Source organism: Meles meles, chromosome 6, assembly GCF_922984935.1.
Source record: "Meles meles chromosome 6, mMelMel3.1 paternal haplotype, whole genome shotgun sequence".
NCBI classification, from domain to species: Eukaryota; Metazoa; Chordata; class Mammalia; order Carnivora; family Mustelidae; genus Meles; species Meles meles.
This window is the reverse complement of record NC_060071.1, coordinates 109,930,593-109,950,561: the sequence shown is the minus strand read 5'-3', so window position 1 is coordinate 109,950,561 and position 19,969 is coordinate 109,930,593. Positions and strand designations below refer to the sequence as shown.

At 35.6% G+C, this 19,969-nt stretch overlaps 1 protein-coding gene across 6 annotated transcripts in view; it reads right to left on the bottom strand.

The window, feature by feature from the left end:
• Nucleotides 1-19,969, bottom strand: part of KIAA0586 (KIAA0586 ortholog) — a 126,363-nt gene that overhangs the window by 90,488 nt on the left and 15,906 nt on the right. For 5 of the 6 annotated variants that reach the window (XM_046009772.1, XM_046009768.1, XM_046009771.1 and 2 more), the window contains 8 exons: nucleotides 16,985-17,152; nucleotides 15,251-15,374; nucleotides 10,727-10,859; nucleotides 9,566-9,783; nucleotides 8,850-8,922; nucleotides 7,362-7,589; nucleotides 6,272-6,446; nucleotides 732-929 (listed from right to left, as the gene is read on the bottom strand). In XM_046009772.1, the coding sequence (XP_045865728.1) occupies nucleotides 732-929; nucleotides 6,272-6,446; nucleotides 7,362-7,589; nucleotides 8,850-8,922; nucleotides 9,566-9,783; nucleotides 10,727-10,859; nucleotides 15,251-15,374; nucleotides 16,985-17,152 (1,317 nt within the window). The remainder of the gene's footprint in view (nucleotides 1-731; nucleotides 930-6,271; nucleotides 6,447-7,361; nucleotides 7,590-8,849; nucleotides 8,923-9,565; nucleotides 9,784-10,726; nucleotides 10,860-15,250; nucleotides 15,375-16,984; nucleotides 17,153-19,969) is intronic. The other variant, XM_046009770.1, reaches the window with a different exon arrangement.

Here is a 19,969-nt window from a genome sequence, read left to right as displayed (position 1 = left end):
GTGTTTTACAGGGTGGATTAAATAAATTCATATATGTAAAGTGCTTAGATCTGTACCAGGTACACAGCAGGGACTTTATAAGTATTAGCTACTCTACTAACAGAAGGCATGTTTGAACAGACAGTTACCAGGTTGACATGCTATTAACCCATAATATCAAAAATTCCCTCTTCTGCTGGAAGAAATATCTAAGTCCTTCATCAAATTTAAGAAAGAAGAGCAAAGACAGTAAAAGAAAAAAATAATAGCTAACTAGATTTGAAGAGCTAGTGTGGAAGCAAAAAGATTTGTTGAATTTTTACAATGAGTCTGAGAGACCTCAAATAAGTAAATAACCAACTACTGTGTTTTAGAATACCACAGAATTTTTACTTACCACAGCCTAGTTCAAAAGTACATACAATTACTTGAAAGTACTTTGCTGGAGACAGGACATTAAACCACTTGAAATTTTGAATTATTTAATTATTATGAAATCTATAACATTCTAAACTTTTTTTTTTTTTTTACTTTGTATTCTAAAATACCAAAGGAATGTTCCCTGTGAGTGAAACTATAGTGGGAGCCCATTATTTAAGAGATTGCTATTACATGGAGTAAGACACATTCTGAGGCCCTGCCCACAAATATCACGAGAAAGGAAAAGGTAGGAGACTATCACGTCATTTTGAAAGTTCTGCCACTGCTGACAAGAATTTAAAATTGGCCTTGTGTATTTTGCTGGGACTTACCTAAAAGAATGGCCATAGGAATTAGATGGCCTTCCAGTGTACCGGAAACAGTAGGCATTTCTCTGCTCGGGCTGAACAAGTACTGCTGATCACCAGGAGGCAGCACAGCAGGCACAGAATGTTGGGGCTTGGAATCCATTTTCACAGGTTTTGCTGCATAAAAGTCAGTTTGTGTTCTTATTGACTTGACCTTAGTGCCTGTAATAATAATATTCAGTGGCAGAGATTTTAAAATATTGTTGGAACACCTATCCAGCTAGAAATACAGTAACTCTTCTTTACAGAAAGATCTTATTCTATATAATAAGGTGTAATCACAGGCCTCAAAATAGAAGTAACATAGAAACCAGGGGTTGGCAAAAATGTTCTGTTGAAAGGTTAGATAGTAAACATACTAGTCTCATGGACCTTGTGCTCTCAGCTGCAACATCTTAATTCTGCCACTAAAACATGAAAACAGTCATGCTACAGTCACAAATAAATGAGTGCAGCTATGTTCTGATATTACTTCTAAGAACAGGCAGCTAACTTGTAGGCCATGGTTTCTGAGCTCCTGAATACATGTAACAACTTGCACAACTACTATGACAAAACAAATTCAGTGATTTAATGATTAGGGAAAAAATGTGGAATAAAAGATAAAGAAGACTACTCAGATTCAGACTGTACTATTTATTTAACTCATTACGTTTTTTCCCTAGGGGTACCAAAAAGTTAATGATCATATTTGGAATTGATTTTTTCCCTCTCATTACACCTTTACTCATGACATAATTCTGAATAACCAGCCTTTATCCTTTGAAATTATCCACAGATAGTCAATTTCTATACCTATTAAAACCTTATAGGAGTTAATATCATTGTATTTTTTCCATTCTTATGAATTAAATCCATATAGACACTAAATCCTGAATTCTTTTTTTTTCGTTTATTTATTTATTTATTTTAGTCATCTCTACGTTTAACGTGGGGCTCAAACTCACAACCCTGAGATCAAGAGTCACATGCTCTTCCAACTGAGCCAGCAGATGCCCCTGAATCCTGAATTCTTAAAAACTTAGAAATTTGTCTGATTTCTATGGAACCTGAGGAAAATGAAGAAAAGTAAAAATATAAAGGAGAAGAAGCTATCTTCTAAATAAACTCCTGACATTACTACAGTTTTACTTTTAACATGGGAGTAATTTTATGAATCTAGACTTTTAAATATAACTCCATGATGCCAGGAAGAAACATTTTAGTACCACATCTGTATTTTTTTTTCATTCTGTTGTCTTGTATTCATTCATTCAATTAAATGAATTTTTCTTGAGTGTTCACTTAAAATATTTGTTTTCAGCATTTCATAGGCATTGCTCCAGACACAGGAAATATAGTACCAAATAAACCATCTGTATTCATAGAGTTTACAGTCTAGTAAGGAAAACAATCAATAAACCAAAATATAACACCAGAATCAATGAAACAAGATGGGATTGGGAGGGAGACAAACCATAAATGACTCTTAATCTCACAAAACAAACTGGGGGTTGCTGGGGGGAGGTGGGGTTGGGAGAGGGGGAGGGGGTTATGGACATTGGGGAGGGTATGTGCTATGGTGAGTGCTGTGAAGTGTGTAAACCTGGCGATTCACAGATCTGTACCCCTAGGGATAAAAATACATTATATGTTTATTAAAAAAAAAAAATTGGAAGGGGAGGCGAACCATAAGAGACTATGGACTCTGAAAAACAACCTGAGGGTTTTGAAGGGTCGGGGGTGGGAGGTTGGGGGAACAGGTGGTGGGTAATAGGGAGGGCACGTATTGCATGGAGCACTGGGTGTTGTGCAAAAACAATAAATACTGTTACGCTGAAAAAATAAATAAATTTAAATACTGAAAAAAAATATATATAACAGAAGGCCTTTTTCCAAAGAAGGTATACAGATGGCAAATAGACATACGAAAAGATGCTGACATCACTCATCATCAGGGAAATGCAAATCAAAACTACAATGAGATTATTACTTACACCTGTTACAATGGCTAAAATAAGAAAACACAAGAAATAAGTGAATGTGGAGAAAAAGGAACCCTCATGCGTTGTTAGTAGGAATGTAAGTTGGTATAGCTGCTATGGAAAACAGTATGAAGTTTCCTCAAAAAATTAAAAATAGAAATACCATATGATCCAGTAATTCCAGTATTGGGTATTTACCAAAGAAAATGAGTACACTAGTTCAAAAAAGATATATGCATCCTTATGTTTACTGTAGATTTATTTGCAATAGCCAAGATATGGAAGCAACTTAAATGTCCATCAACAGACAAATGGATAAAGATGTGGAATATATGTACAGTGGTTTATTACACAGTCATAAGAAAGGAAATTGTGCTATTTGAGAAAACATGGATGGACCTAGAAGGTATTGTTCTAAATGAAGTAACTCAGACTGAGAAAGACAAATACTGTATGATTCCACTTATACGTGAAATCTAAAAACAAATAAAACAAAAAGCAGAATCAAGTCAGTCAGAGAAAGACAAATAACCTTCAATTTCATTCATATATGGAAATTAAGAATCAAAACAGGTGAACAGAGGGGAAGGGAAGGAAAAATAAAATAAGATGAAAACAGAGAGGGAGACAAACCATAAGAAACTCTTAACTATAGGAAACAAACTGAGGTTGCTGGAGGGGAGGTGGGTAGGGGGTTGGGGAAACTGGGTGATGGGTGTTAAGGAAGGCACCTGATGTAATGAGCACTGGGTGTTATATAAGACTGATCAATGACCTCTACTAATAATACAGTATATGTTAACTAAATTGAATTTTTTAAAAAACAAGTAAACACAGAAGACCAGAAATTTACCAGATTTTGTAGTGAGATTACAGAGAATATAAAGCTTATAAAGTCTTTTTCTGTATTTCTGTATTGTTAAAATTTAAAATAATAAATAAAATATAAATTATTAATCTTCAGTTACATCTATAGCAAGGATAGTTGAGGCCTTGATCCCATAGAAAAATGTTTATTTTTGCTTTGAATGCTCAATAAATACAAGTTTTCTTTGTTAAAAACAAAAAAACCAATAAACCAAAAAACAGAATCAGACCTATAAACACAGAGAATAAACTGGTAGTTGCCAAAGGGGAGGTAGATGGGGGTTGGACAAAATGGGTGAAGAGGAGAGGGAGATCCAGTCTTCTAGTAGTGGAATGAATAACTTATGGGAATAAAAGGCAGAGCATAAGGAATACAGTCAATGGTACTATAATAGTAATATAACAGGGCAGATGACAGCTACCACAGTAGTGGTAAACAAAGCATAATGTATAACCTTGTCAAATCACTAAGTTATACACTGAAACTAATGTAACATTTGTGCTAACTATACTCAAATTTAAAAAAAAGCACATAAAAATTAAAAATTTAAAATCATATACATAGGGACGCCTAGGTGGCTCAGTGGGTTAAGCATCTGCCTTCGGCTTAGGTCATGATCTCAGGGTCCTGGGATCGAGCCCCACATTGGGCTCTCTGCTCAGCGGGAAGCCTGCTTCCCCTCTCTTTCTGCTTGCCTCTCTGTCTACTTGTGATCTCTCTGTCAAATAAATAAATAAATAAATAAAAATCTTTAAAAAAAATTTTTTTTAAAATCATATATATAACACCAGGTTGTGAAAAGTGCTATGAAGATCAATAAGGCAGGGCTAGAGGATAAGAAAATTGTAGGAGGTGGGGCGCCTGGGTGGCTCAGTGGGTTAAGCCTCTGCCTTCGGCTCAGGTCATGATCTCAGGGTCCTGGTATCAAGCCCCGCATCAGGCTCTCTGCTCAGTGGGGAGCCTGTTTCCTCCTCTCTCTCTGCCTGCCGCTCTGCCTACTTGTGATCTCTCTCTCTCTGTCCAATAAAGAAATAAAATCTTTAAAAAAAAAAGAGAGAGAGAGAGAGAAAAAGAAAAGTGTAGGAGGTAATTTTTTGGATAGCATGGTCAGGGTAGACCTCTCTGAGGAGCAAACATCTAAGAGCAGCAATCCAAAGAGCTGAGAGAGTAAGCCATGCAAACGTCTGAGGGAAAAGCTCTCTAGGAAGAGAAAATGACAGGCACCAAGGCCCAAGAATAAACGTGTTTCCACAGTTTCTTAGTCACGCCCATTATTAAAAGGGTTACTTAAAATTATTTTTGGATTTTTAAGTATTTTAAGACCTCAAGTTATTTTTTGCATAGGCTGTCAAAAGCCCAAATATAATAGCAAAGTGCCAATAAACAAGCAGAAAAAACAGTATCATCCATAAGCTTTATACTTACTAATACCACTAGGATTTCTAGATAAACTGGCACCCTATAAGATCACCTAACTTTTAAAAATGAAAGGAATGAGAAGTGAGTTGGGGGAAATTGGAAGGGGAGACAAACCATGAGAGACTGTGGATGCTGAGAAACAAACTGAGGGTTTTGGAGGGGATGGGGGTGGGGGATTGGGTAAGCCTGGTGGTGGGTATTATGGAGGGTATGCATTGCATGGAGCACTGGGTGTGGTGTATAAACAATGAATTCTGGAACAATGAAAAGAAATAAAATAAAATACAATGAAAAAAATGAAAGGAATGGAAAACTAAAGCAATGCCACAGCTCCAACTTCCAGAAAGGATAAGAAACAAAAATGAGTTGGTATCCACTAGTTATTGCATACTGTTGAAGCTTACTGGCTTCCAGAGTACAAGCTGAGAAATTTCAAAACGTAACCACAGTCAACAGACTCCCTATTTAATTAAGAGTTACATTTAAATATTACTAGAGAGGAGTGCCTGGACGGCTCAGTCGGTTAAGTGTCCGCCCCTGATTCAGCTCAGATCATGATCTCTGGACATGGGATCAACTCCTGGAGGGGGCTCCACACTCAGTGGGTAATCTGCTTGAGGATTCTCTCTCTCCCTCTTCCTCTCCGCCTCCCCCCACTCATGCATGCACATGCCCGTATGCTCTCTCTATCTAGAATAAATAAATCTTTAATAAATAAATATACTAGGCTAGTGAAATAGTAGATATGAGTCAAAACACACAGTAAAAGTCAAGTTATTTTTAGTGGTGTACAAAATTACCAAAAAATTTTTTTCACCTTTACTATATAAATCCTTTTATGATCATTTATAGCATATGGCTGATCTTCATTCTTTCATAAAGAACATGATAGAGCAATATCCCAGGGAAATGTCCACTTCCCCTGGATTATAATTTAAATTGTTCAAGATACCATCTCATAAATGTAAACTTTATCATGTTTTACATGAAGATACCACCTAATCCTATCTTATCCCACTTATTCCTATCTTGTGCCTTGAATTGGTCTATATTTTTTCCCTACTTATTCCCATTTTATGCCTTGAAATAGTCTATTTCTTCCTACTCTTAGAAGAATTGTTTTCCATGCCTAAGCATTATATAATTTGAACTGTGTTTATAAGTCATAAAGAAGAAAAGAAAAAGTTAAAAATTATATATTAAACTGACAGCATAAAAAATAAGGTCTACCACAGAAAAATGAGGTTCCTTACCTTTAACTCGTTCTATTACTTTCGGTCTCTGTGGTTTGGACTTAGGAGATGGAGAATTAAATCGGAGATATGGTCCTTTTTTAAGAGTGCTGCGATGGCCCTGATAAATTGGTTTTCCATAAATTTGTAACATATAATCCTCGTCTTGTGCCACTGTGGTTGCTTTCAAATATCCCTAAGCACACAAAGTTAATCAACTCACCAAAAAAATAGTCACCAAACAGACCTCAATTTTCTAAAGTTTTCTTATGCCAGCTTAAGTATGATAATAAGAATTATCAGGTCAGGAAAGTCCTCTACTTTAAATGGCTCTTAAATTCTAGATACAATTTTCAAACTATAGTTTTAATGTTTTATGGTTTTCAAAAGCATGAAAGGTAAATATAAAAGCCATCCACTCAAAAAACATAAAGGTTCTTATACTACTAAGTATATTTTTAGCCCCACAAAGTAAGGTTTAAACACATTTTATATAATTATATTCAATCACAATAATATAACATAAATCAAGTCTTTAAATGATTTTTAATATTCTTAATTCCACCTTTAATCTTGTAGCATTTATTGAGGATCTACTAAGTGCTCAGTACTAAATTAGACCTTTATTGATGTGTTCAACAATCCATGTTTGGTATTAAGAAAGTTACAGCCTAATGAGAGCAGCCAGAAACACCCTCCATAGCATCTAGTACCAAATCTCACAATCACTAGGCCCTAGACATATTCGCTAAACTGGAAAATAAACATAAAAAATGTATATTCACACATATACATGCAAAGACAAAATACAATTTTGAGAAGCACAAATAAGAGAGTCTAATTTTTGGACTAGATGACCTCTAGATATACCTGTTATAACTAAAATATGATGATTCTAAGTGTGAGATCTCAGAAGGAAGAAATTTCCTGCTTTCCACATTATGAATTCCCCAAACCCTCAATATCAATAGTTTAAAGATAGTTTATTTTTATATAGTCCTTCATATTTTTAAAACATTCTCATATTCAGTTCATTATTTATAGCTTAAAGGAAATGAAATAATTAATTATAATGCAACCTTCACATCACAAAACCAGAGTAAGATCTTACTTCTTTTCTCTCTTTCTGCAGGTTTGAAGCAGGCATGCTCTTCATGGGTGGATTTCTAAAATGCTCCTCTTTTTGCTTTTGAGAATGTTTTCTATGAAGTACAGAATTGTTTACTGTTTTGTCTTGCATGTTAGTTTTAATATCTTTACTCATATTCTGAGCTTTCTTGGTCCTTTGAGTCTTCTGATCAAATCTCTTTTGTTCATAATCTTTTCTTTCCAGTTCATCCTTAACAAAAGCAAAATTTAAATTGCTTAAAACATATCCAAGTAGTGCTTTCACAGCTAAAGTATCAGAATTTATTTTCCGCTATTATAGAAATATACTTTGGCAGTTTCAAATACTTTGTAAATAAATTACATTGGCTTACATATGAATGAAAACGCTCTAGAAAAATTAAGAAAAACTAAAAAGATCAGTGCCTTATGGAGCAGGGGGAATGAGAAATAGTATTTGAGGTACAAGAGTAGGAGGGCAAGTTTTCATTATAAACCTTATATTTTTTGATGTTCGAACCACAGGACTGGAGTAAATGTTGAAAAAGTTAAATTTAAAAAAATAAATTTCAAAAAGTAAACAACTTTGTAATAAAACCCCTGGGGATAAAAATACATTATATGTTTAGTAAATATTTATAAATTAAAATAGCTCGAAGAGTTAAACAAACATACTTTGTAATGAATTCACAGTAACAGAGTGACATATATTGCCAATTGTCTGCAAACCCAAAACTAACCTCCAAATCTTCTATTTAATTTTTTTTTTTTTTTGGTGCATCACATAATATTTCTTCATAACATTAGATATATAGATTCTTAAACAACAAAGTTTAAAAATACATTTTAGCATTTATTGCTGTGGCAACCGAACCAACACATCGTCTTGCTATGATTGTGAGGAAGCATATACACACATCTTACAGCCAGAAAAAAACACTTTGCACCCAAAGATGAAAATAACAGGGTTGCTTTGTCTAGTTCTGTTCCCTCAAAGGTATACATTTTAAGAATTTCTTTTAAACTACTGACCCTCTAATTGAAACTCTCCTAGATTTTTGCAACGCTAATTTCTGAAGATCCACCCTGAGCTTTGGGATGTGATAAAGTGGTACCTGTTCCTTAGTAACCTTAGAAATCATGTGGGGTATTTCCTTTACATAATGTTGTTGTTTTCACTTTGGCAAGCCAGTGCTTCTAAATCTGCAGTCTTGAAATGTTTTTTAAATACTTTTGCTAAATTTTCTTTCAAATTACTCATATTTTAGTTATTGTCCAATCATTTGCCACATAAGAGCCCTAATTTATGAGAAGAAGCACTTGCTAAGTAAAATGAAACTCATTAGTAAGAGTAAAAGTATTAAGTAAAGAGTAAAGAATGAAATGAAAAATTATAAGTAGACTTACACATAAGGAATGTTTTGAGAGTAAGTATGATACTTAGAAATTATCTCTTGAGAATTCTCTTAATTCTGTTTTTTCCAATACCTACCTGAATTTCTGCAGAAATAGTTTTAATCCACTCATCCACTGTCTTTCTGATCCGAATCTTCTCTAACATCTCTCTACAAAAGGGAAAAAAAGAATCGTCTTAAATTAGCATTTAATGTTCTGAAAACAGGATCTAGATCAGGACTCTTATCGAGTTTTAAATCTACTATGTAGCCTAAAAGCCTTCATCTGAAAAGGAAAAACCAACGTTAATAGTTTTCATCAAATGTTTGAAGGATGTTTGAACAGATCCCAGAAGATACATATCAATATAGAGAGAAAAAAAGATTTAAAGGAAAACTTTACATCTGCAAAAAGTAACAGCCACATGTATATTTCTAATTACAGTGAGTCTACATTGTCAAAGGAAATAAAGAACCTTTTCAAAACACCAAAACACATTAAGCAAAATGAAGCACATAGAAAAACAATTACGAAAGCCTATGCGGGGCACCTGGGTGGCTCAGTCATTAAGCATCTGCCTTCGGTTTAGGTTATGATCCCAGAGTCCTGGGATAAGCCCTCATTGGGCTTCCTGCTCAGCAGAAAGCCTGCTTCTCCCTCTCCCGCTCCTCCTGCTTGTGTTCCCTCTCTCGCTGTCAAATAAATATATAAAATCTTAAAAAAAAAAAAAAAAGAAAGAAAGAAAGCCAGCCAGCCAGCCCATCGGACTGGCAGTTTCATAAATAACCTTGGGATGCCAACATCCTATCTTACCTGTTAGCAGACAGAGCACTGATAAACGAATACATGGCAGCTCCATCTTTGGCACGAATAATAGCTTCCAGGTTTTCTTCAAGGACTTTTTTATTGTTTTGTACTCCCCTCAAAATCTTCTCAGCATCTTTCAAGATGGATCTTTTATTGGTTGTTTGAAGCTTAATGGAATTCTGTGGAAGATCAGCAAGCCTTGACATAATCAGAGATTCTTTTGGCTTAAAAGGAAAAAAAGCAAAAATGCTACCATATAAAGTTCATATTCATTATTTTAATGCAAATCAGAGCTATTACTATAGTCGAGGCCATATACTATACCAAAATATTCCAAGGACTCAATTTGTCAAATTAAAGAGCTATAAAAGAGTCCTTGCCTGATGGTAACTACACTTATTACGGTTAGCATTTCATTTTTTTTTTTAAAAGATTTTATTTATCCATTTGACAGAGAGAGATCACAAGTAGGCAGAGAGGCAGGCAGAGAGAGAGGAGGAAGCAGACTCCCCGCTGAGCAGAGAGCCCAGTGCGAGGCTCAATCCCAGGATTCAGAGATCATGACCTGAGCCGAAGGCAGAGGCTTAATCCACTGAGCCACCCAGGTGCCCCCCCGGTTAGCATTTCATAATGTATGTTTGTCGAACCTCTATGTTGTACTCCTGAAACTAATATTGCATGTCAACTATACTTCAATTAGAAATAAAAAATTTAAAAATTAAGTTGGCAATTAAGGTTTCTTTCCATTTAGAAGTACTAATGTAAATGTTACATAAGCTGGAAGTCCACGGAAGTGCTGGGCAGTCCAGTGGCCATCCAAAGTTATTATATGGGAAAGAAAGCTAAAACAATATAGGAGCAAGCTGGCTCATGTAGGCATGGCAGACACTTTGGACTGGATAATCGGGGTCATTCACAGGTCTCTCCTTTTTCTTCTCTCTAATAGAAGCTGGAAAGCTAGCAGTGGCCAAGGAGCCATGAGTAGAGACCACTTAGTGAGGTCTTCTGGAAAAGTTTTGTAAAAGAGAACAGACTGGGTTAACATGTCTTTTTCAGTACTTTCTCTTCACCTTTCTGCTTGCTTTCTGTTCTGATAACTGTTATATTTCTTCATAATTTTTACCTTTACTAATCATCATCAATTTTAATATCCTGTTTCCACTTTACCTGGAGTATACCATTTGTTTCTTTCCTTTTTTGGCCAGGATCATGAGGAAAATCATCAGACCTCTGTACAGTCAATTTAGCTGCTCTTAGTTCTTCAGAGGAAGGAAATCTTGGAGAGGATAAAGTGTCAATGCTATGAAAGATTTAAAAATAAAGTTTCCTAAATTGTCATAAATTCAGTAAACATTTGAATACATAAATCTGAGATATCTTCTTAGTTACATATTACTAAATGGTGTATTATTAAACTGTATAATGAAATTAATCAGTTAAGTGGTTAAACATATTAAACACAGAAAAACACAAAATACAAAATTACTCTGACCAGACTGGGTTAGGAATAGTAAGAAAAGAGCAGAAAAAGGTTTTGCTTTGACGAAAAGAATGTCCAGAAGCACTTCTAGAAGGGTGGAGTGGGTGCCTGGGTGGCTCAGTGGGTTAAAGCCTCTGTTTTTGGCTCAGGTGGTGATGCCAGGGTCCTGGGATCGAGCCCCGTATCAGACTCTCTGCTCAGCAGGAAGCCTGCTTCCCCAACTCTCTCTCTGCCTGCCTCTCTGCCTACTTGTCATCTCTGTCAAATAAATAAAATAAAATAAAATCTTTTTAAAAATTTTTTTAAAAAAGAAGGCTGGAGTAAGATCTCTAAAAGTCTACTCCTCCATAAGAGCAAAGAGAACACTAGCAAAAATGGTCAAAATCAGCTTTTTCAGAACTCTGGAAATGAAAGAACAACTAAAGGAATATTTAATCAAGAAAATGACCGACTTTCAGAATGCCCGGGTGGCTCAGTCAGTTACACATCTGCCTTCGGCTTGAGTCACGATCCCACGCTTGTGGGATCTAGTCCCACATTGGGCTCCCCGCTCAGTGGGGAGCCTGCTTCTCCCTCTCCCCCTGCCCCTCCTCCTGCTCATTCTCTCTCTCTCTCAAATAAATAAAAAAAAAAAAAAGAAAGAAAGAAAATGATTAACTTTCAGTAAGAACAGCAAACTTTATGGCATTTTTAGTTTGTCTCACTCCAAGAACCCTTTCCCCAACTCTCTGGCAGCTTTGAAAATTAACAGCTTCACAACCCTTATAGCTATGAAAAGCAACAGCCTAACACCAACTCAAAAGAGCAGAACAGGTTTGGAGCTCCTTAGAAAGTCCCACTCACAGGGTTTCTCTTTATTTGACCCGACTCAGAGCTAGCTCAGTGAGAAACCCTAACCACAGGTCAATTTTTTTTTTTAAAGATTTTATTTATTTATTTGACAGACAGAGCACAAGTAGGCAGAGAGGCAGGCAGGAAGAGAGAGGAGGAAACAGGCTCCCAGCTAAGCAGAGAGCCCGATGCGAGGCTCGATCCCAGGACTCTGATATCATGACCTGAGCCGAAGGCAGAGGCTTAACCCACCCAGGTGCCCCACCGCAGGTCAATTTTTGAAAACAGCAGCAAGTGTTTAATATCTCAGCTGCCTGAGGTGGCTACAGCAGTTGAGGCAACAAAAGGGATGCCAATAAACTAAAACTCAGGGGAATGAGATGTCCACAGTGGAGCTTGAAGGGCCCTAACACGTTCCCGAAGATCTAGAATGCCATGTGCATGTACATGTGAATGTCCAAGTAAGATCTGAGAAAAGCCTAATCTCACACATCTGGCTGACACTGAGGCTTTGTGCAAGTTGGAAGTTAAGGTTAAGACAGACTTATAAAGTGCCAGAACACTGAAGGTATGCTCCAACACCACACAGGCATATGTGCACACACACACACACACACAGAGCCCCTTGACACTCAGAGAGAGACTTACAGGTTCAAGATAGTTAAGGAAGTCTCTTTCTCATTAGCAGACTTAACTCACCAAATAGAGATGTGCCACACATGACAAAGAACACACACTGTACAGAACTCACCCAGGAAAGTCACTAAACAAACAGCAACAACACACTCTAGGGGATGGAAGAATCTGATTTTCAGAGTTGCCACACTATATTATTTGAAATAGTCCAATTTTCAACAAAAAGTTATGAGACACACAAAGAAACAAGAAAGTATAGCTAAACAGGAAAAAGCATAGTCAATACACACTGTGTTAGAGGAATTCCAAATATTGGACTTATTAGGCAAGAACTATAAATTAGCTACTATTAAAGGAAACTATGTTCAAAGAATTAAAAGAAAATATAAGAATGAGGTCTCACCAAGTAAAGAATATCAATAAAGAGACAGAAACTATTTAAAACAAAGAACATATAAACAGGATTTCTGGAGTTCAAAAATATAATAACTGAAATATAAACTTCAATACAGGGCCTAAACAGCATATTTGAGTTGGCAGGAAAAAGAATTCAACAGCTCAAAGATAAGTTATTGAGATTATCCCATCTGAGAAACAGAGAAAAAAAAGAATGAAGAAAATTTAAGAGGAGCGCCTGGGTGGCTCAGTTGGTTAAGTATCTGCCTTTGGCTCAGGTCATGATCTCAGGGTCCTGGGATCGAGCCCCACATCAGGCTCCCTGCTCAGTGGGAACATGCTTCTTCCTCTTCTTCTTCCCCCTTTCCTGCTGTACACTCTCTCTCTCAAATAAATAAATAAAATCTTAAAAAAAAAAAAAAGAAAATTTAAGAGCCTCACAGATCTGTGAGATACCATTAAGAATACCAATAAACAACATAGTCCTAGAAGAAGAGAAAGAAATAGTGGCCAAAAAAGCTCAGAAAACAACTCAGAAAGTAGGGGCGCCTGGGTGGCTTCAGTGGGTTAAGCCGCTGCCTTCGGCTCAGGTCGTGATCTCAGGGTCCTGGGATGGAGCCCCGCATCGGGCTCTCGGCTCAGCAGGAAGCCTGCTTCCTCCTCTCTCTCTCTCTCTGCCTGCCTCTCTGCCTACTTGTGATCTCTCTCTGCGTGTCAAATAAATAAATAAAATCTTTAAAAAAAAAAAACAACTCAGAAAGTATAGTATAAGAAACAAGAAGATTAATGTCTATTTAATATAAAAGAAGACAACATGGAGAAATAGTGGAATAAAAAAATACATAAGACAATAGAAAACACATAGCAACAAGACAGACATAACTCTTTTATTAGTAATTACATTAAAAGCAAATGGCCTAAGACTGTATTCTTCACATAAAAACACTAAAAATGTGGCTTACTTTTAATTTTTATTACCACGATTTACATGACATTCATGATAAATAAAATTTATAAATAAAATATTATGATATATAATATAATAAATATAAATAATAAATAATATAGAAATATTTGTTAATAAATAAAATTTATTTTATTTATAATAATACATATTATATAATATATACAATATAGTAATAAATAAGTGATAATGAACAAATAAATAATAATATACAAATATTTATTTATAAACAAAGCAAATTTTATTTATAAATAAATATTTATATTTTAATTTATTATATTATTTATTAATATTTATAAATAGAATATTTATTTTATGTATTTATAAAATAAATAAAATTTATTTTACGTATCTAGGTCATGACCTAGATGTACTTGAAACTATGAATATAAAATTTCAGGCATACACAAAGGTAGCAAGAACAGTGCAATGACTTCCATACACTCTTCTTTATATTAATCAGTAACTCATCACTATCCTCATTTCATCCATATTCTCAACCCAGTTTCCCCTATCCTGCATTGGATTATTTTTGAAGGAAATCTTAAATATCATTTCATCAGAAATAAATAATCTGGGGGCACCTGGGTGGCTCAGTCAGTTAAGCATACAACTCTTAATTTTGGCTCAGGTCAGGATCTCAGGGCCATGAGATGAAGCCCCTCTGGGGGACCCATGGTGGGGGTGGAGCCTGATTAAAATTCTCTCTCTCCTTCTGCCATCCCCTCCCCCCCACCCATGCTCGCCTTCTCTCTCTAAAAAAATAAGTAGAAACAGAAATAAATAGCTGCATTCATTAGAATTAATCTGCATCTTGAGAAATTAAGATAAATTCAGTTTATAACTATAGTAAAGGGGTAGATATATTAACAGCAGAAAATAGTAAATCTAGTATAACTTTTCTTTGAAGATTTTATTTATTTATTTCAGAGAGAAAGCAAGTGAGAGAAAGAACACATGAGCGGTGGTGAGGGGCCCAGGGAGAGGGAGGAGTGGAATCCCTCTGAGCAGGGAGCTGGACGCTTGATTCCAGGACTCTGAGATCATGACATGAGCTGAAGATGCTTAACCGACTAAACTACCCAGGTGCCGTCTAAGGTAACTTTTTAAAAGCAATGCTATACATTTATCAAAATTCTTAAAGAAATTTTCAAAATATAAACAAAGCTCTTTAAAAAAAAAAGATTTATCTGAGAGACAGAAAAAGAGAGCACGAGTGGGTGGAGGCATGGGTTGTGGGAGAAAAAGGTAAGGTAGCTGGACACAGCTCCATCCCAGGACCCTGGGATCATGACCTGTGCCAAAGGCAGACACTTAACTAACTGAGCCACTACACAAAGCTCTTTTCAATATAGCTTTTATTCCAATGTCTTTGTTTTTTTACCTGTCACTCTTCTCAACCTTCCATCCTATTTTTGACCTAGTTAGTAAGGTTTTATCTGAAGATTCACTTTTTCTTGTTGAAGAATCATGGTTATTCAAAATCTGTTCCAATAGTCTTACATTTCCTGTAATAAAATAAATACAGTATCATTTTTCAAGTACGAAGTCATTTCCCTTTTATACAATAGCTCACATATATTTGTACTCTATTAGCTTCTTTGGATGATTATCTATCTACTCAATTCACTTTAAAATGTCAATTTTAAATACACTCACCCAATAAAACTAAATATTTATAACTCATGTAAACTACATTAGTAAAATTTTAGGTCTAAATTTATTTCCATCACATAAAAAAGGAATTTGATGAGCCATGACATCATTAAAAAACCCAGTAAACTGCATGATCTTTGTCAATAGTTAAAGGGAGATTTGACTGTTTCTTCATAGCAACTGTTAGTTAAATCTTCCCTTTAACCTCATTTTTAATAGTTACATAATAACTTTTATCTTTAGGTGAGGTTGATTTATTAAAGATTTTAGTATCCTTAAAACTCTTTAAATGCATCCAAGATAAGACTCAAATTCGTTTAAGTGATTCTAAGAATAAAAGCTTATATTTAACACTTTCACTTCTTTAACTAGAAGGGCTTTAAGGGTCTTTAACAAATTATTTCTTCAGGTCACTTATAAAAGTTCTTGTTCCCTATTAAATAGTTAATACGGTAACACTTTTTCCAACTGAACACAGTAATAAATGTTAAATTTCTCTGAGTTCCACTATTGAAATTCACACCTAAAAAAAAAAAAATAAGGAAACATGCTCTAAAATGATCAGCTTTTACCCTATAACCCTGCAGCTGCACTACTGGGTATTTACCCCAAAGATACAGATATAGTGAAAAGAAGGGCCTTCTGTACCCCAATGTTCATAGCAGCAATGGCCACAGACCCCAAACTGTGGAAAGAACCAAGATGCCCTTCAACAGACGAATGGATAAAGAAGATATGGTCCATATACACAATGGAGTATTATGCCTCCATGAGAAAGAATGAATACCCAACTTTTGTATCAACATGGATGGGACTGGAGGAGATTATGCTGAGTGAAATAAATCAATCAGAGAGAGTCAATTATCATATGGTTTCACTTACTTGTGTAGCATAAGGAATAACATGGAAGATATTGAGAGATGGAGAGTAGAAGTGAGTTGGGGGAAGTTGGAGGGGGAGACGAAGCATGAGAGACTGTGTACTTTGAGAAATAAACTGAGGGTTTTGGAGGGGAAGGGGGTGGGAGGTTGGATATTAAGCCTGGTGGTGGGTATTAAGAAGGGCACATATTGCACGGAGCACTGGGTGTGGTGCATAAACGATGAATTATGGATCACTGAAAAGAAATAAAATTTAATTTAATTTTAAGAAGTTAATTCACCATAAAAAATGATCAGCTTTACCTTTAGCAAAGTGTTACTTTTTTATTAATATCAAAACTTGTTCATTATAGGTTTAAGTAATAATCTATAGAAAATAATCAGAATTATAACTGTATACCTCTACCTCCCTCAAAAAAATGTAAAGAAGCTTGATTTGCCAGTAAGTATCATTTAAAGAAAAATACTAAAGTTACTACTAGGCGCATAAGAAAATAATAAATCATGAGTATGGAAATCTGTTCCTAATTTGACATAGGTCTAATAAAAGTAGTAGATGCTAGTTATGATTGCTTTATTACCTCTATGACCTGACATCTCCATATTTTCTTTCTCTTCTCTAGGATTTTCCCTCTTTGATATTTTATCATCCTTTGAAACAGGTATAGGAGCAAACCTGCGAGGTGCTGGTGTCTCCAAAGGAGATTTCTGTTCATCAAAACCCGTATCTTCAACCTCTCTAAAAGGTGCTTCAATAGAAAATAAAGAAAATAAATTCAACTTGTTTTTTAAAAAAACATTAATTTATAGAATATTACTCTTCCCCATATTTTAAAAATAAAACTAAAATTATGTAGGATATACAAATTAACAAGTACATAGAAATAGCTCTCAACAGAATTCAAAATATAACCCATAAAAATTTTACACTTACAGCTAATAAATAAGAAAAATCAATATGACAATATTCTGAGCTATTTAAGCTATGGTGAAAATGGCACAGCCAGACACTACTCATGGCAATGAAAACTAATAAAACCATCTAGCACTAAGTACAGGAAGTCTTAAAATTTTTATATATTTTGACCTAGTAATCTTACTCTTGGGAATTTATCCTAAGAAAATAACCTAGAAGAAAGAAAACATTAAATACATGATGATTTATGGGGCGCCTGGGTGGCTCAGTGCGTTAAAGCCTCTGCCTTCGGCTCAGGTCATGATCCCAGGGTCCTGAGATTGAGCCCTGCATCGGACTCTCTGCTCAGCAGGGAGCCTGCATCCACCTCTCTCTCTCTCTGCCTGCCTCTCTGCCTACTTGTGATCTCTGCCTGTCAAATAAATAAATTAACTCTTTTAATAAATAAATAAATAAATACATGATGATCTTATCACAGTATGTTTATAAGGGAAAAAAACCTAAAATCTGCCTAAATGCCCAAGAACAGGATAAATGCCCAACAAGTAAATTGTGACTATTCTTTCATCATTAAAAATTAATATTATGGGGGCACCTGGATGGCTTAGTTGGTTAAGCATCTGCCTTTGGCTCTGGTCATGATCCCAGGGTCCTGGGTTGAACCCTGCATCTACTCAGCAGAGTGTCTGCTTCTCCCTCTGCCTCTTCCCCTGGTCACTTGTGGTTTCACACTCACTCTCTCTCTCTCAAATAAACTCTCTTAAACCTACACTGGTGGGAATACAGGCTGGTGCAGCTACTCTGGAAAACAGTATGGAGGTTCCTCAAGAAGTAAAAATAGAGCTACCCTACAAGCCAAAAATCTCATTACTGGGTATTTACCCTAAAGATACAAATGTAGTGATCCGAAGGGGCACGTGCACCCAAATGTTTATAACAGCAATGTCCACAATAACCAAACTACAGAAAGAACCTAGATGTCCATCAACAGGTGAATGGATAAAGAAGATATGGTGTATATATATACAATGGAATACTATGCAGCCATCAAAAGAAACGAAATCTTGCCATTTGCAATGACATGGTTGGAACTAGAGGGTATTATGCTGAACGAAATAGGTCAATCAGAGAAAGACAATTATCATATGATCTCCCTGATATAAGGAATTTGAGAGCCAGGGCGGGACGTTGTGGGGGCTAGGGAGGGAAAAAATGAAACAAGACTGGATGAGGAGGGAGAAAAACCGTAAGAGACTTTTAATCTCACAAAACAAACCGGGGTTGCTGGAGGGTTGGGGGGAGGGATAGGGTGGCTGGGTTATGGACATTGGGGAAGGTATGTGCTATGGTGAGTGCTGTGAAATGTGTACGCCTGATGATTCACAGACCTATACCCCTGTGGCAAATAATGCATTATACGTTAATAAAAGCAAACTTTAAAAAATTAATATTACGAAGATAATTACATAAAACATGGGAAATACTTCTGATATGCTAGTAAAAAAGCAGTACAAAATCATATTTACGCTAAATTGCAGTACACAAAAATAATGTATGCCCAAGAAAAAGTACTGAAAAATAAAAGGTTTAACTTGTTGAAGTTTAAATTTACTCATTTTTCCCTTATATTTCTTTTACTGTTGCTAAGACATACAAAGAAAGCAAATCAGTACACAAACAATAAAACATACACTTTTTCCCTTAAAATTCAAGTCTAAAAAAACAAAATTATGAGCAATTAAGTCTCCAGAACTGAGTATGAAGTAAGTGTTCACGTCTATGGCTGGGTCATACTGAACCCTGAGTTGTGGCTGTAGCTCTGACAAACCCACCCTCAAGTCCGCTGACCTGGAGCAGGCAAGTCACAACCTCCCTGCGCTTCATCTTCTTTGCTTTCAACTTAAAAACTGACTCATGCCACTTTCACAGCAGTTTTGTAAGGACCACTCCTTTGCGGAAAAACATAAAGCAACTTACAAGTATAAAGAATCTTCAATATGTCTATAAAACAACAATGGTCTAACAAATCAAATGTTGGGGATATGGTACTACATATCCCCAACATTTGAATATCATTAGAGGGATAGTCCGTGATTTTCAATCAATTCATTCAATAATTTAGAAACACATTTGTTCATCTGGTTTTTGTTGGTTTTTTTTTTTTTTTTTTTACTTTTTGTTTTGTAAGTAGGTGCCACACCCAGCGTGGACGCCAATGTGGGGCTTGAACTCACAATGCTAGAGCAAGACCTGAGCTAAGATCAAGAGTCAGACGCTCAACTGCCTGAGTCACCATGGACTCCATTTATTCATTTACTTTAAATTCCAGAGGTTTAATACAAATACAGTATACACTTTCTTTGTTACTATAAACAAAGATTTTTAAGATTCTATTAAAATAGGCAAATTTATATTACTAACTAAAAATAATGTGAAATAGTTTATTACTCTACTCAGGTCATTTCTCTCCTCACAGAATCAAGAAAAATGGAAAATACACAGTTTGTCAGAGAACTGGAAAACTGATTACAAACACTGATATGAGATGAGTAAAATTTTTCTAAACTTATAAGTGCTTCTGACAATTTGTGAAGGTTATTTATTAAAATCATTAAGTAGGAAATGATCCCTAACTAGACAGAACGAATTT